At 34.4% G+C, this 17,899-nt stretch overlaps 1 protein-coding gene across 2 annotated transcripts; it reads right to left on the bottom strand.

Annotated features, from left to right (window-relative positions):
• Positions 1-3: 3 nt before the first annotated feature.
• On the bottom strand, positions 4-8,387 carry bdh2 (3-hydroxybutyrate dehydrogenase, type 2). Of its 2 annotated transcripts, none has more exons than XM_048196939.1 (10): positions 8,260-8,387; positions 7,552-7,639; positions 6,448-6,526; positions 5,333-5,429; positions 4,991-5,099; positions 3,248-3,308; positions 2,879-2,992; positions 2,712-2,770; positions 697-789; positions 4-570 (listed from the first exon to the last, which is right to left on the bottom strand). In XM_048196939.1, exons 2-10 carry the CDS (start codon positions 7,621-7,623, stop codon positions 517-519), a joined length of 738 nt encoding a protein of 245 aa, XP_048052896.1. In that variant the 5' UTR covers positions 7,624-7,639; positions 8,260-8,387; the 3' UTR covers positions 4-516. The 2 variants fall into 2 exon arrangements, with proteins under 2 accessions (XP_048052896.1, XP_048052897.1); XM_048196940.1 differs by lacking the exon at positions 8,260-8,387 and adding an exon at positions 7,941-8,185.
• Between the last annotated feature and the right edge of the window lie 9,512 nt (positions 8,388-17,899).

Below are 17,899 nucleotides of genomic sequence, written 5' to 3'. Positions count from 1 at the left end.
ACGTCGTCAAAAGACTTCTGTTTATTATGATCTCCTAATCATGGGACATCCACAGTGTTTTATGCTTTATATGGCTCATTTGTATTACATATAAATGTCACATATAAAAAAAATTAAATAAAATCTAAGAGTTTCAAAGATCATTCTTTTAAATTACTAACTATGGGTTTTTAATAAAAAAACATGGTTTACTATTCTTAATTTTGATTCACGAATAAGACTAAAAGAAGATAGTAATTGACAAAATAATGTTGATTACATTTGACAATTATTTCAACCAAGCAATTCATTTTTTAACAATGCTGAAAATTAGATGACATGATGTTCAGCAATAAGTGAGCTTCACATCCACAATATAGTAACAAGAAATACAAGAGGGAAATAACACATAATATGTAGTTTATGAACTGCAAGCATAGGCTAATAACGATTTAGTATTCAATGAAATCAAGACATGGATTTACAGAACCCACAGCAGCATTGATTTTTTTAGATTTGGCCAGTGATAAAACATCCTCAGAGTCTCCATCCTCCATCAATGATGGCTTCTGTTCCTGTAACGTAGGCAGACTGCAGGAAGAAAAAACGTTAGATTAATTTTAAACTTAAAAGCTTTAATAACATGTGTAGAAACCCTTATAAAGATCCAAGTGGTGTGTCTAAAAATGATATAATGGAAAAGAAGAGGGTACTCACCTCATCTGAGGCCAAGTACACACACAGATGTGCCACTTCCTCTGCTGTGCACATTCTACCAGTCTTCTGTCTGGCCATAAAGTCTTTAAAAGCCTGAGGTGAAAGACAGAAACTCTATGACAGAGAGACTGACAGGCTGAACTGTGTGTTTATATGATTAGTAAATGCTGCTGGTAAAAAAAAAAAACTGTTTAGTGTTTTATTGTTTAGACTATTTTATATATATATATATATATATATATATATATATATATATATATATATATATATATATATATAAAAATAAAAAAATGGAATAGGAAAATAGGAAAGGGGAAATTATTTTCACAGATTATATATATTATATATTATTATATATATATATATATATATTATTATATATTATATATATATAAATATAAACTACCGTTCAAAATCTTGGGGTCGGTAAGATGTATGTTTTAGATGTTTTAGAAAATTTCTTATGCTCACCAAGGCTGCATTTGTTTAATCAAAAATATAGTATAACAGTAATATTGCGAAATACTATTAAAATTTGAAATAACTCTTTCCTATTTTATTTTATATTTTAAAATGTAATTTATTCCTGTAATGGCAAAGCTGAACTGATTTTTTATCGGCCATTACTCCAGTCTTTAGTGTCACATGATTCTTCAGAAATCATTCTAAAATGCTGACTTTGGTGCTCAAGTAACATTTCTTATTACTATCAATGTTGCAAACAGTTGTGCTAATTTATATATTTTGAGATGCATTTTTTTCAGGATCCTTTGATGAATATAAAGTTTACAGAAAGAACAGCATCAATTTGAGATATAAATCTTTTGTCGCATTATAAATGTCTTTACTGTCACTTTTGATCAGTGTAATGCATCCTTTCTGAATAAAAGTTAATTTCTTTCAAAAAAAACAACAACAACAAAACAGTGACCCCAAACTTTTAAGCAGTAGTGTATATATATATATGTGTGTGTGTGTGTGTGTGTGTGTGTGTGTGTGTGTGTGTGTGTGTGTGTGTGTGTGTGTGTGTGTGTGTGTGTTTTTGGCAACAGTTCTTCTAACTCTAATTGATGCACTGTAAAATAAAATAAAAAATTAGTTAAAATTATGGTAAAAAACGGCAGCTGTTGCCATAAATTTACTGTAAAAAATACAGTAGCAACATTTTAGATTTTACAGATTTAACGTAAATTTACAGTAAAAAAACGAATTTCATTTACTGATATAATGTTAATTTACTGACCTAATGAAGTACTTACATCTGTTTTGATAAACATTAATTAATAACATTATTAACAATAACATTAATGAACATTAATGTAACAACATAGATATAACATAAAACTAATGTACATAACTGATTAAAAAAACTAAGAAAACCTAAGAAGAAACAGATATTTAAATGAAAATACATTAAATGTGAAGTGTCATGCAGGGAATTCAGGGAATAACAATTCACGATTTTTCACTGTAAATTGAAATAAACAAATTAAACTGTAAAAATGTCTTTTACTGTTAAAATCATGATAATATTTGTTACAGTGTGGAGTGTGCAGCTTTTCATTTCTTAAACAACCATGTAGGAAGATGCATCATGGTTATATTCCAGGATAACATTATCAAGATTCATCAGGCTCAAATTGTGAAAGAATGGTTGGGAGGGAGCATGAAGAATCATTTTCACACATGAATTGGCACATCTGAGTCTAGACCTTAATATCTTTGAAAGTCTTTGGGATGTGCTGGAGTAGACTTTACAGAGTGCTCGACTCTTGCATTGTCAATACAAAATCTTGAACAAAAATTGATGCACCTCTTGATGGAAATAACATAACATTTATTTCCATCAAGAGGTGCATACATTTTTGGTCAAGATTCTGAGTTTTGCATTTGTAAAAAAAAATAAAAAATAAATAATAATAATAATAAACACATTTGAAGATTACGCAAACAGCTTTAGATTACTGTGTCACTTGGCTGTGTAGCACAATGTCTTGGTAATAGGGAAGCAGTACCTGGTCTGGATCAGGACTGGCCTGAATTCTCCCACGTAAAGATGGTGTATCTACAGTTCCTGTAAAGTTCAAGAGAAGCAAAGTGACTCATTTAATCATTAGGTACAGAGGCGTTTTTGTATGTTACAGGGACTCAATAGAGGAAACCACTCAATAAAGTAGCTTACCAGGGCAGACACAATTGCAGCGGATCCCTTGCTCCAGGAAATCGGCTGCCACTGATTTGGTCAGTCCAATGACGGCAGCTTTAGATGTGCTGTAGACACATCTGTTAGCAACTCCTAGACATGCAATTAAGGATGAGCAATTAGGAAAGGGCAAACTTCACTTGACCTGGAATTTATCCAAGCATCAGCTGAACTGGAGATAATGGGGGGTAAGATGATATGCCAAGAGCTACATGGAACAATGTCAATCATCACATGTAATTAGGAGCAAAGGGCCAAACCTCAATATATAACATGATGTATTACAGAGGCCCATTTACAATTCAGCATCAAAATGCATATAGGTTTCAATCAGAAAATAATATTTACCTTTGATACTAGATGCCACAGATGCCATATTGATTATATTACCAGATTTACGAGCCAGCATCTATAGAGATGGATAAGGGGATGGATAATTTAGTTTAAATTGGCTGACTGGTTAAAGTAACATTCTTCAAATCAGACAGGATTATTGTGTTCATGCAACTGTCATGGATCCCATGATAATAATATTACCAGATATACATTACTGTTCAAAAGTCATAAATATGATGTTATTAAAGAAATTAATATTTTAATTCAGCACGATGACAGGAAAGACGATGTTACAATGTTAATGTTATAACGTTACTATGTTATACTGTTATAATATTACAATTTATAATGTTATAATATTACAAAAAATTTCAATTTCAAATAAATGTTCTGTTGAACTTTCTATTTACCTTTTAAAAAAATGTATCACAGTTTCCACAAAAATATTAAGCAGAACAACTTTTTTTCAACATTAATAATAGGTGCGTTCATGCCATGTGGGAATTACCGTAATTACAAGATGACAACATTTGACGTTCCACTCAGCTGTTCAAATCCTCGGAATTATACATTTCTATGGCAACACTTATCAATGCCAAAATTAATCTGTACAGCTGTCAGGTGGTACAGCAATCATGTGGTACAAGTTGGAGCTCTCAGAAAATAGATTTTAGTAATTACAAGTTTGGGAGGACGTGCTGCTTTTACAAGTTGGAATCTCATAATTAATAAGGGAATTTGACTTGACTACATGGCATGAACGCACCTAATAATAATGTTTCTTGAGCAGCAAATCAGCATATTAGAATGATTTCTGAAGTTAGCATTCACATAGTAATGTATAAAAAGTGTATGAATTTGACAGACATTCATATTTCATCAACAAAAGGAACAATGTTTGAGCACATTTATGCCGTCAGAAGGCTTAAGTATTTAACCACATGTTTTGTACTCTTAAAGGGTTAGTTCACCCAAAAATGAAAATTCTGTCATCATTTAATTACCCTCATGTCGTTCCAAATCCGTGGGACTTTTGTTCATCTTCAAAATACAAACAAAGATATTTTTAATGAAATCTGAGTGATTTCTGTCCCTCCATTTGGTCTACACAACTACCAGTTTGACGCTTCAAAAAGTTCATAAAGAGATCGTAAAACTAATCCATATGAATTGAGCAGTTTATTTTCTGAAGAGACACTATCGTTTTATATGATGAACCGATTTTAGCCGTTTAGTCACATATAAACATTCATCAACTCACACATCATTTGTGGTAAATGGGAGCTCAAGCATGTTTGCTTGACGCCTGCAAGAACCAATAAGGTTCATTCTCATGTGTTTGAGCTTCCGCAAGAACCAATGTCTGTTTATGTTTTCTGATCAGTGTTTATATGTGAATAAAAGCCTAAATTAAACTGTCACATCAAACAAAGTGATCGAGTCTCTTCAGAAAATTTGGACTAAACTGCTCAATTCATATGAATTAGTTTTAAAATCTCTTTATGAACTTTTGAAGCGTCAAAGTGGTAGTTGCGTAGACTGTCAACGGAGGGAAAGAAAACTCTCAGATTTCATTAAAAATATCTTCTTTTGCGTTCAGAAGATGAACAAAAGTTTAACGAAACGAAAGTCATTTTGGGTGAACTAACCCTTAAACCCAAAGAACAAAAGAGATTGGGATGAAAAAATAATCTCTAAATGTAAGAGGTAGCATGCGTTCTGGTCTAATCCTAGAGAGGAGAAGGACAAGATGACCTTAGGAAGGAAGGCCTTGATCATCAGGTACATGCTACGGACATTCACATTCATGGTGAAGTCCCAGTCCGATTCCTCACACTCCAGTATTGAGCCGTGATGGACAAAACTATTTCAAAGAAAAAAGAATGAGAAACTGTGTGCACACTAAAGTAATAGTTCACCCAAAAATGAAACAAAGACATGCTTTTTTGTTATTCATGAAATGTGATTTCTGGAAGATGGTATATTCTGAAACTAGGCAGGATAGGCTACATATAGAAACTCAATATAATATCCAGGGTTTTTGTTTTTTTTTAGCTTTAAAAGTTAGCTTAAGTTATATATTCACTGATTACCAACCCAGCAACATTGAAGAGCACATCCACGTGGTCAAAGTCCTTGGCCAGGGCCTCCACTTGGTCTTTCTTGGTAACATCAACAACTTTGGTTTTGATACCTAAAAAAGCAAGGGAGAAAAAAAAACATTCCAGGAATCAGAAGAGCATACAAAAGCCTGAGGGGAGAAGCACCCTTGAACTAAAGCAATTTCTTTCCAACATAATGGGATTATGTGGCAAAGCAGAGCGGTGTGAAAAGGGGGGCTAAAAAAAGGCCCACTAGCCTTTGAAATCTCTTTGTGGGGGATAAGTCTGATATAGACATGCTCAAAGATCAAAGAAGATGCTTGAGGAAATTAAGAAGCAAACACACATGACCAGGTGTCCATCACTACATTTTGGATTTGAAAAATATATATATTTTTAGACATTTCAGGTAATAACAACAGAATTAAATTTAAAAAATCATTAAAATGTTTCTGTAAATATTAACATACTTCAACAGTGACATTAAAGACATTTATCATGTTAAAAAAGATTTCTATTTCAAATAAAGGCTGTTTTTTTTTTACTTTCTAGAATCTTGAAACAAAACAGCACAACTGTTTTCAACATTAATAAAAAATAAATGTTAATAAGCATCAAATCAGCATATTAGAATGATTTCTGAAGGATCATGTGACACTGAAGACTGGAGTAATGATGCTGAAAATTCAGTTTTGCCATCACAGGAATAAATTACATTTTAAAATACATTAAAATTAGGTTATTTTAAATTGTAGCAATATTTCACAAGATTACAATTTTTACTGTATGTTTGATCAAATAAATCCAGTCTTGGTGAGAATAAGAGACTTCTTTGAAAAAACAAAAACAAAAAAAACAGTAGTGCATTTAAAAAAAAAAATGTAATTCTGACAGACATTCATATTTCAACATTTCAAGTCAAAGTGAATTGGATTTTATTTCATTAAGATTTTACAGAATGTTATTTTTAATCATTGTCATTCATAATTGAGGAAATTGGTATTAATAGTTTATATATCTAAGTTTAAGATTACATAGCTGGGAAATAAGATTTTTTTTTTCACATTTCCCACTAGGTGGCAATACATGGCTAGTCAATGAGTAAAATACCTGGAATGCCATCCAGCTCTTTAAGTTTCTCCTCGTTGATATCTGTAGCGGTGACTTGAGCACCTTCCTTGGCAAAAGCCTGTTACAATTAAGATGCCATTACAGTTAAAGTCAATAAACAACAACATGCATGATTAGAATTATGTAATTATAACATTACAAATAAAAACATGCGCTTTGTTTCAATGACTGAGCAATCAAGTGTGTGTTCCGAGCCAGACTCTCGTTCATCACACTACTACTACAATCACATGATGTTTGTTAACTTTCTCAACCTCTAAGTCAGGTTCATGCTCAATACTACAAGATGGACAAATGTAATGCAATATCATAGCAATGGATATGAATTCAAACCTTTGATAAGTTTCATCAAATCCATTTCATCGGACAACAGGTATCTTATAGCTCATCTTGAGCAGGGTTAGTGCACTCAGCAGGGCTGAGGTGATATAAAATCTTACCATATAAACGTTTCAATAACACTCCGCCAGTGAGATTTCATTTGACGACAATTTGTGCAATGGCATGTGTTCCCTCCATGTGATCTGCCAACTGGCTCAGGGCTAGAGCGTTCCCTCAATCTGTAGCTTCTCTCATTTAATAACCATTTGAATATTCACTTGATATGGAAATTTATTCACCTAGCAGGTGTGCATCTTAACCACCTCCAGCGCTCTGCTGATAACGTGCTGTTGACTCACAGAGATCAAATTTGCCTAAATGATCTGAGACACTCTTTTCTTCACCCCTTAATGATTAATTATAGCAATTTTATTATAAAAAAAATGCTGGTAAAAATAGAAAATAGGTTGCAAAAGCTAGACAATTTCTTCCCTAGAGCTGGGTTTAACATTTACTATAGTGTTATTACTATGTCCATGAATTCTGCATCTACACTTGACAGCCACAAAATACCATGCTGACAGCCTTTGCATGACAAGCTTTTACTGAAAAGGAAAACACATGGCAATTGTAAACCCTCAGAGTAAATCCATTTATTATATGCATCAAAGTGGCACACAGGGCTGTCAATAAGCCACAGCAGAGTGCTGAAAACTTATAGAGTTGTAAGCAGGAAGTGACTGAAGTAAAATAAATGGTTACTATTGCAGAGGCTTTTCCAATTCCTTGTGCTGCTGCAGAGAGGACTATCACTTTCCCGTCCAAACGGCCCATTTTCTTCAATAATAACCTAAATGTGTAAAAAGAGCATAAAAACGCAAGGTTTATTAGTTTGATTATATTAAATGCTATATGCCTATTTTTTAGTCGTATTGAACAGTTCATGTTTAATATCCCAATGGAATATATATATATATATATATATATATATATATATATATATATATATATATATATATATATCCCATTAAACGTCATCATGTTTATATCACATTTTTACTCAAAATATCCAGATACATTATATTCAGCGTGAGTAACACAACATACATGCAGTAGAATCAGTGAGTTATCATTTGCAGTAAACAAATTACTTGGTTAATAATCAGTTGACGGGTAATTTTAGGTGATGAACGTCTCTGCATCAGTGTAAGATTAATCTTGGATCATGACGACGTATCACGCATTATGCTACGTTAATTTAGTTACGTTTAAATAACATGGGTCTAAAGCTTGTCACGTGACGAGTTTAAAGGTAATTCATTGCAGCAGTAAGTTTTATAAATGACTGTAAACATAAAAATAAAAAGATGCAGTCCACGTTTAAGCGCCCTAAATACTTCACAATTAGTCAGTGGAAACGCTTCATAAAGGCAGAGCATTTTTACAAGGAGAAGCAGCGAAACAACTTACTGTCAACTTGTTGTGTGTGCTCCAGAAAAACACACGTGATGAACGAACTTCCCTGTCGTTCAGGTTTCAATTTTCTATCAAAATAAAAGTCATAAAAATACAGTTATTTTGTATGAATAAAAGAAAAGCATAAAATGTGATCATTTGTACAGGCAAATACGCATGTGTTTTTGAAAATAGGCCTAATAATTCTACCAGACTTTATTTTATGACACATATGTATGTGTGAGTTATGAGGGGGTTTTTTTGTTTTTTTTTATGAATAATGGCAGGAACTTGAGATGGGAGAAGTCAGAGATTGTTTATTATAGGGAGATGAGAGGGTCTGTATCTCATACCATTGGAGAAACGGCTAACTTAATCAAGTGTGGCACCTCTCAGCGTATCGTGTAATGGTCTCCTTCCCTGCATACCGCCACAGCCAGAGCGTTAGCATTAGCCGTTACGCTTTTTTGGCTAAAGGTTGCAGGCTTGCCTTCCAGTGGCTTTGGAGAAGTAGGGGAGACCGGGAGCAATTGTAACAGGGGGCAATTGTAACATCTCAAATTACACCAATCAGAAATAAGACAGAACCATGAAACTCATTTTGCATGTGCTTTGTGTAGATCCCTCTCTGCATGCCAAATGACAAGCTTCTGATCATAGCCCTACTTGGAAAAGTTTTTCTACAAAGAATCTTTTTTGAGATATAAAAGTTTTTTTTTTTTTTTTTTTCATCTACAGTATTTTGTAACATGTAAGATAACATTTGACTTCTAATGTTTCAATCAATATTGTTTTTTTCCAACAGGTATTTGAGAAATGACGACATGACCAAAAATTGTTACAATTGCCCCCGGTTTCCCCCTATAATAAATCTCCATTCAGAATGAAACAGATAATCATTCCACTCAAAGAAAATACATTAGCTCACATTCAGACTGATTAATCTCAACTGGAATCGCTACATACTGGCCCAGGTCATTGATATTTAATATTAATTTTAAGAAACTTTTACACAATAGTGTTTTCCATATGAGAGAGAGAAAAAAAAAAGAATTGTTTCATACCCCTGGCAAAAACTGCGACAAATAGGCAATAGAGGGTATGCACATGACGTCACCGTCGACCGTTACGACTGCGGTCACGCCCACTGAGTGGCAAAAGACTGAGCGGCAGCATTGGTTTTCAGCGTGAATGCCGCGAAAAATACACAAAACACATCCAAAACGGGAAAGAACTTTGTGATTGACTGTACAAATAGCTTTGACACAAAACCTAAGGTATATATTTAAAGACTGCCGAAAGCTACAGAAAAAAAGAAGCAAAATACATTTACCTCAAAATCCAACAATTTGACACAAAATGATAACTGCAAATCCATGTTTCTCTGCCTGGAGTCCAGCTGTTTCTGTGAACTGCAGCGATCCATTAGCTTCTTTCGGCAGTTTTTAAATATAAAGTTTGAAAACTGATGATCGAATTGAATTTAGCCAAGGAGGAACAATGAGGTACGTACGTCTTTATTTATTTATTTTTTATGTCGTCTTACGTTTGAATAACTAAGTGAATACTATGCCTGACTATTTAAGTGACTATATTCTGATTATAAACTAAGTATTACACTATTGAGTCTCAACGCACCATTCTCACTGGAAGTTTTCGAACTGTCTTATTTTATTGCGGAAGTTCAGACCGCTCCGTGCATATAGCCCATTACATATATCTGAAGCAATAGGGAAGAAGGTAAGAAATCTATATCTATACAAAATGTTTAAGGACAAATGACTTTGCTTAAAGACTTCATTCTGCATTTACTGTCAAGAGGTGCTATAGGACCCAAATCCAATCTAAGGTCAGCGCTTGAGCAATGCGGTACAAAACATGAATGGACCCAAAAGCAAATTGTTTCACTCTTAATACTTTGATGTTGAATCTATCCCATTATCCAATTCACAGAGCTGAAATTAGTGCTTTGTGAGCTTAGAAGCATGAAAATAAAACCAGTGCTGGAGCGAGATACATATTGGTTCTGTGTAGTTCAGTGGATGTCTTATTAAGGCTGTAGGAAACCTTTAATGGCTTATTGATCCTCCAAAAACGTATTGAGGTAAATAAGGTTTTTCTGCCTGGGGCTTCTTTTTCTTTTTACATCACAGGCTTGCCATTAAGCCATCCATCCCTTTAATTTAAGCACATTAATAGATTTATTTATACATGAGCACAGGTTACATAACAAGACTAATGTGAATGTGTGCAGTAGAGGATAAATAAAACTAGCAATTTTGTAGAAAAAAATGTCAATCAGCAATTCAATGGCTAATTAAAATATTAGTCAAACCATTGTTAAAGCCATTAAACCATTATAAGAATAATAATAAAAAAAATTGTATATTAGACAAACATGTTGGCCAGTCACCAGCCAATTTATAGGTACACTTTGCTAGTACCAGGTTGGACACCATTTTGCTTTCAGAACTGCTTTAATCCTTCATGGTATAGATTACAAGAGACAACAAGATGCTGGAAACATTCCTCAGAGATTTTGGTCCAAATTGACATGATAGCATCACACAGTTGTTGCAGATTTGTCGGCAGCACATCCATGATGTGAATCTCCCATTCCACCACCACGTCCCTAAGGTGCTCTATTGGATTGAGATCTTTTTGACTGTGGAAGTCATTTGAGTATAGTGAACTCATTGTCATGTTCAAGAAACCAGTTTGAGATGATTTGAGCTTTGTGACATGGTGTGTTTTATCCTGCTGGAAGTAACCATCAGGAGATTGGTACACTGTGGTCATAAAGGGATGGACATGGACTTGATGTTGAAAAAAAACCCCATCAAATTGACGTCAATTTTTAGACGTCAATTTGATGTCCACACCAATGTCCAATTGATGATGAAAAAAAGTCTGTCAAATTGACATAAAAAAAATGTATGTCCATTTGAGATCCACACACTGATATCAAATTGATGTTGAAAAAAATAACAAATTGACATAAAAAAAAGGTCAAAAATGCAAATCAAACTGACGTCAAAAATTTGACGTCCATTTGACATCCACACACTGATATTCTTTCGACCACCAAAATAACGACACAATGCAATGAAAGAAAAATACAAAGTTCTGTCATGAAACTCTAAATGGGCAGGCTGATAGGTCCTTAACTCAACTGCTTGTAATCACATCATTATCTATAGGACACAGATGATTGGATCCTGCTGTATTAGTAGCCAATGAGCTTGCATGCTCAGTCTTCAAATACATGAGTAGCATTTGGCTTAGCAGTGCAGCACGCTTTCAGAAACCTGGCAGTAGCAAATCCCGTACTTGCTCTGCAGCAGCAGCAATAATCAACAGCAGCAGCAGCGTAGCAGATCTATCCGCCAAGACCAAACATATCTACATTGTCATACCTATTACCCTGCCAAACACTCAGAGAGTTGTCATGACAGAACATTTATTCAGCGAACTTTAAATTAATAATACAAATGTAAATAAAACAAAAATGCACCTATTCTGATTGAGAACAAAGATCAATGGCTGTCTGGCCCTTCTGGCGTCCCATACCCCCATATCTGTCGGGAGCTGATCGGAGATAGTTCTTTATGTATTTGATAATGTCAGCCTCAGACAATTCTGGATTTGACTGCTGTACAGCACCTGTATGAAGATGGAACAACTTGTATCACTCATTTTAAGACATTATAAACTACAGCATTAATTACAAGATTTACAGCCACCATCACTCATACTAACATACTGTAGCAATCCACAAAATAATTAAAGCTCTCTAAACAAGCATGGATAACCACCTAGATCAGTAATCCTCACTATTTCTTCCAAGCAAGCCACACCAGCAGGATAAAAAAAACATGCACGGAAATACACATCTGCCTAGTACATTACGCGATACATTTAGCCACTGCCATTTTAATAATACAAAACTGTTAAGGTGTACAAGTTGCTTTAAAGGTGGGGTGAGTAGATTTTCAAAAATGCTTTTGGACATTGTTGATATCCATTCACTGATGTCCAGTTGACGTTGAAAAAAACCCATCAAATTGATGTTAAAAAAAAAATGACGTCCACACACTGATGTCCAATTGATGTAAAAAAAACCAAAAACATCAAATTGAGATCAATTTTTTGATGTCCACACACTTATGTCCAATTGATGTCGAAAAAAACATCAAATTGAGATCAATCAATTTTTTGACGTAATTTGACGTCCACATACTGTCCAATTGATGTAGAAAAAAAACCATCAAATTGACGTCAATTTGACGTCCACACACTGATGTCCAATTGATGTAAAAAAAAAACCATCAAATTGAGATCAATTTTTTGACGTCCACACACTTGTCAAATTGATGTAAAAAAAACCCCATCAAATTGAGATCAGTTTTTTTTTGACGTCAATTTGACATCCACACACTTATGTCCAATTGATGAAAAAAAAACATCAAATTGACGTCAATTTTTTGACATCAATTTGACGTCCACACACTGATGTCCAATTGATGTAAAAAAAAAAAAAAAACATCAAATTGAGATCAATGTTTTGACGTCCACACACTGATGTCCAATTGATGTAAAAAAAAAAAAAAACATCAAATTGAGATAAATTTTTTGACGTCAATTTGACGTCCACACACTGATGTCCAATTGATGTAAAAAAAAAAAAAAAAAACATCAAATTGAGATCAATTTTTTGACATCAATTTGACATAAGTGTGTGGACGTCAAAAAATGTATCTCAATTTGAATGTTTTTTTTTTTACATCAATTGGACATCAAGTCAAGTCAAGTCAAATTTATTTATATAGCGCTTTTACAATTGGTAATTGTTTCAAAGCAGCTTTACATATTAGAAGCACAGAAAAAAGGGAAGTGGTTAAAAATAAGCTGTACAAACAAGCGTGGTAATATGTAACATATACAAGATGGTGCTACATTAAGCCAATGTCGGCTGACTCCCAGGGGTGGAAAAAACCCCCTAGGAGAAAAACCCAGCGTGCTAACACTGGGAAAAAAGTCCTAGGAGGGAAAAAACCCCTTGGAAGATATATATAATATATGTAAATGGATATGGAGATCAAAATCTGAATTATACATTTTTATTATAGAGATTAAAAATAGATTATATACAAATATATGTAAGCGGATACGGGGATTAAAAATCTGAATTATAGATGCAGCCAGAACTGGATCTGTAGGCCCATTGTCTCCTGGGCTACGTTGTAGTCAGGTCCAGACACAGGTTCTCCATCTGATCTGGATACGGCCTGGATCCAGCACCCGGCAAACCTCAGGATAAGCAGAGAGACAGATATTAGCGTAGATGCCATTCTTATTCTGATGTACAGGTATATCTAGTGTTATAGGAAATGTTCTCGGTTCCGGCCGACCTAATTATTGCAGCGTAACAATCCTTTAACGGATTTGAAAAATGTTAATGTATTGATAATGTGTTATGTGTATGCAAGAGCAAAGAGATGTGTTTTTAGTCTAGATTTAAACTGACAGAGTGTGTCTGCTTCCCGAACAATGCTAGGAAGATTGTTCCAGAGTTTAGGTGCTAAATAGGAAAAGGATCTGCCGCCTTCAGTTGATTTTGATATTCTGGGTATTATCAACTGGCCTGAATTCTGAGATCGCAATAAACGTGAAGGACTATAATGCATTAAGAGCTCACTTAGGTACTGGGAGCTAAACCATTTAGAGCTTTATAAGTAAGTAGCAAGATTTTAAAATCTATACGATGTTTAATAGGGAGCCAATGTAATGTTGACAGAACTGGGCTAATATGGTCATACTTTCTGGTTCTAGTAAGAACTCTAGCTGCCGCATTTTGGACCAACTGTAGTCTGTTTAAAAGCCGAGCAGAACAACCACCTAGTAGAGCGTTACAATAATCTAGTCTTGAGGTCATGAATGCATGAACCAACTGTTCCGCATTTGTCATTGAGAGCATATGTCGTAATTTAGATATATTTTTTAGATGGAAGAAGGCGGTTTTACAGATACTAGAAACATGACTTTCAAATGAAAGATTGGTATCGAAGAGCACACCCAGGTTCCTAACTGAGGACGAAGGTTTAATGGAGCACCCGTCAAGTGTTAGAGAGTATTCAAGGTTTTTTCGTGAGGAAGTTTTTGGTCCAAAGATTAGGATATCAGTTTTTTCTGAATTTAATAATAAGAAATTTCTTGTCATCCAGTTTTTAATGTCAGCTATGCATTCTGTTAGTTTTGTGAATTTGTAGGTTTCGTCAGGGCGCGAGGAAATATAGAGCTGAGTATCATCAGCGTAGCAGTGAAAACTAACACCATGCTTCCTAATTATCTCTCCTAAGGGCAGCATGTACAGAGTGAAAAGCAACGGTCCTAGTACTGAGCCTTGTGGTACTCCATATTGAACTTGTGATCGATATGACATCTCTTCATTAACTACTACAGACTGATAACGGTCAGATAAGTACGATTTGAACCATGCCAAAGCAATTCCACTAATGCCAATATAGTTTTCAAGTCTTTTTAAAAGAATGTTGTGATCGATAGTGTCAAAAGCAGCACTGAGATCTAATAACACTAATAGAGAAATACAGCCACGATCGGATGATAAGAGTAGATCGTTTGTAACTCTAACGAGAGCAGTCTCAGTACTATGGTATGGTCTAAATCCTGACTGGAAATCCTCACAGATTCCATTTCTTTCTAAAAAGGAGCACAGTTGTGTTGAAACTGCCTTTTCTAGTATCTTTGACAGAAAAGGTAGATTCGAGATTGGCCTGTAATTTACTAAATCTCTCGTATCTAGTTGAGGTTTTTTAATAAGAGGTTTAATAATAGCCTGCTTAAAGGTTTTTGGCACGTATCCTAGTGTTAAGGATGAATTAATTATATCAAGAAGTGGACCTACGACCTCTGGAAGCATTTCTTTCAGTAGTTTAGTCGGCATTGGGTCTAACATACATGTCGTTGATTTTGATGATTTGATAAGTTTAGATAATTCTTCCTCTCCTATAGCGGCGAATGATTCTAGTTTTACCTCAGGGACACTACAGTGCACTGTCTGAAGCGAAACTGTGGACGGTTGCATGTTTTTAATTTTCTCTCTAATATTATCAATCTTGCAAGTAAAGAAGTTCATAAAGTCATTACTGCTGTGCTCTATGGAAACGTCAGCAGTTGAATCTCTGTTTCTAGTTAATTTAGCCACTGTGTCAAATAAATACCTAGGATTATGTTTGTTTTCTATTAAGAGATTTGAAAAATAAGTAGATCTAGCATTTCTTATAGCCGTTCTGTACTCAATCATTTTTTCTTTCCACGAAAGGCGAAAAACTTCTAGTTTTGTTTTCTTCCAACTACGTTCAGTTTTTCTAACAGCTCGTTTTAGAGCCCGAGTGTGCTCATCATACCACGGCGTTGGATTAGTTTCCTTAATCTTCTTTAGACGTAAAGGAGCGACTGCATCTAATGTGCTGGAAAAGAGAGAGCCAATAGTTTCTGTTGCAGCATCGAGTTCTTCTAAGTTGTCAGGTATACTAAGGCGATGAAACTGCTCGGGGAGATTATTTATAAAGCAATCTTTAGTGGTAGACGTGATGGTTCTACAATATTTATGGCTGGGTGGTGGTTTTGTAGCCTTGGCTAATTGTATTATACACGAGACTAAATAATGATCTGATATATCATCGCTCTGCTGTAGAATTTCAACAGCATCAATATCAATTCCATGCGACAGTATTAGATCTAAGGTATGATTACGACAATGAGTGGGTCCTGACACGTGTTGTCTAACTCCAATAGAGTTTAAAATGTCTGCAAATGCCAATCCAAATGCGTCTTTATTATTATCTACATGGATATTAAAATCACCAACAACAAGGACTTTATCCGCAGCCAGTACTAACTCTGATATAAAATCAGCAAATTCTTTGATAAAGTCATTATGGTGCCCTGGTGGCCTGTATACAGTAGCCAGCACAAATGTCAACTTACATAATGTTACATAAAGCACCATCACTTCAAAGGAATTATATTTGAAATTCTTTTGAATGATTCTGAATATATTACTATAAATTACAGCAACACCTCCCCCTTTGCCTTTCTGTCGAGGATTGTGTCGATAATCATAACCTTGAGGACTAGATTCATTTAAAGTAATGTAATCGTCTGGTTTTAGCCAGGTTTCTGTCAAACACAGCAAGTCTAGTTTATTGTCTGTGATAATTTCATTTACAATAAGTGCTTTTGAAGAAATAGATCTAATATTCAGTAACCCAAGCTTTATCATTTGTTTATCTGATTTATCTGTGATTTTCATTTTTTGAACATCAATTAAAATTTTACCCTTAAAAGGTTTCGGAAGTTTTTTGTATTTACTAGTTCGAGGTACAGACACAGTCTCTATGTGATCAATTGATCAGTGTCAGTTGATGTAAAAAATTTTTTTACGTCAATTTGACGTCAATTTTTTTACGTCAATTTGACGTCCACACACTTATGTCCAATTGATGTTGAAAAAAACCCATCAAATTGACGTCAATTTGACGTCCACACACTGATGTCCAGTTGATGTTGAAAAAAACCCATCAAATTGAGATCAATTTTTTGACGTCCACACACTTATGTCAAATTGATGTCGAAAAAAAACCATCAAATTGAGATCAATTTTTTTTTACGTCAATTTGACATCCACACACTTATGTCCAATTGATGAAAAAAAAACATCAAGTTGACGTCAATTTTTTTACATCAATTTGACGTCCACACACTGATGTCCAATTGATGTAAAAAAAAAAAAAACATCAAATTGAGATCAATGTTTTGACGTCCACACACTGATGTCCAATTGATGTAAAAAAAAAAAAAAAAAAACATCAAATTGAGATAAATTTTTTGACGTCAATTTGACGTCCACACACTGATGTCCAATTGATGTAAAAAAAAAAAAAAAAAAACATCAAATTGAGATAAATTTTTTGACATCAATTTGACATAAGTGTGTGGACGTCAAAAAATTTATCTCAATTTGAATGTTTTTTTTTTTACATCAATTGGACATCAGTGTCAATTGATGTAAAAAAAATTTTTACGTCAATTTGATGTCAATTTTTTTACGTCAATTTGACGTCCACACACTTATGTCCAATTGATGTTGAAAAAAAACCATCAAATTGACGTCAATTTGACGTCCACACACTGATGTCCAGTTGATGTTGAAAAAAACCCATCAAACTGACGTCAATTTTTTGACGTCAATTTGATATCCACACACTGATATACATCCGTCAGTAACAAGGCTGTGATGTTAAAACAATGCTCAGTTTGTAAGGGGCCCACTGTGTGCCAAGAAAATATCCCCCACACCATTACACCAGCAGCAGCAGCCAGAACTGTTGATACGAGGATGGACCCATGCTTTCATGTTGTTTACGCCAAATTCTGACACTACCATCATTATGTTGTAGCAGAAATCGAGACTCATCAGACCAGGCAATGTTTTTTCCAAACATCTATTGTCCAATTTTGGTGAGCTCAAGCAAATTGTAGCCTCCGTTTTCTGTTAGCTGACAGGAGTGGTACCCGGTGTGGTCTTCTGTTGCTGTCCCTGTTAAACAAAAAAACAAAACAAAACAAAAAA

The sequence above is a fragment of the Megalobrama amblycephala genome, linkage group LG7, assembly GCF_018812025.1.
Source record: "Megalobrama amblycephala isolate DHTTF-2021 linkage group LG7, ASM1881202v1, whole genome shotgun sequence".
NCBI lineage: Eukaryota > Metazoa > Chordata > Actinopteri > Cypriniformes > Xenocyprididae > Megalobrama > Megalobrama amblycephala.
Note: the sequence above shows the minus strand (reverse complement) of the source record. Positions and strands in the feature narration are given on the sequence as shown.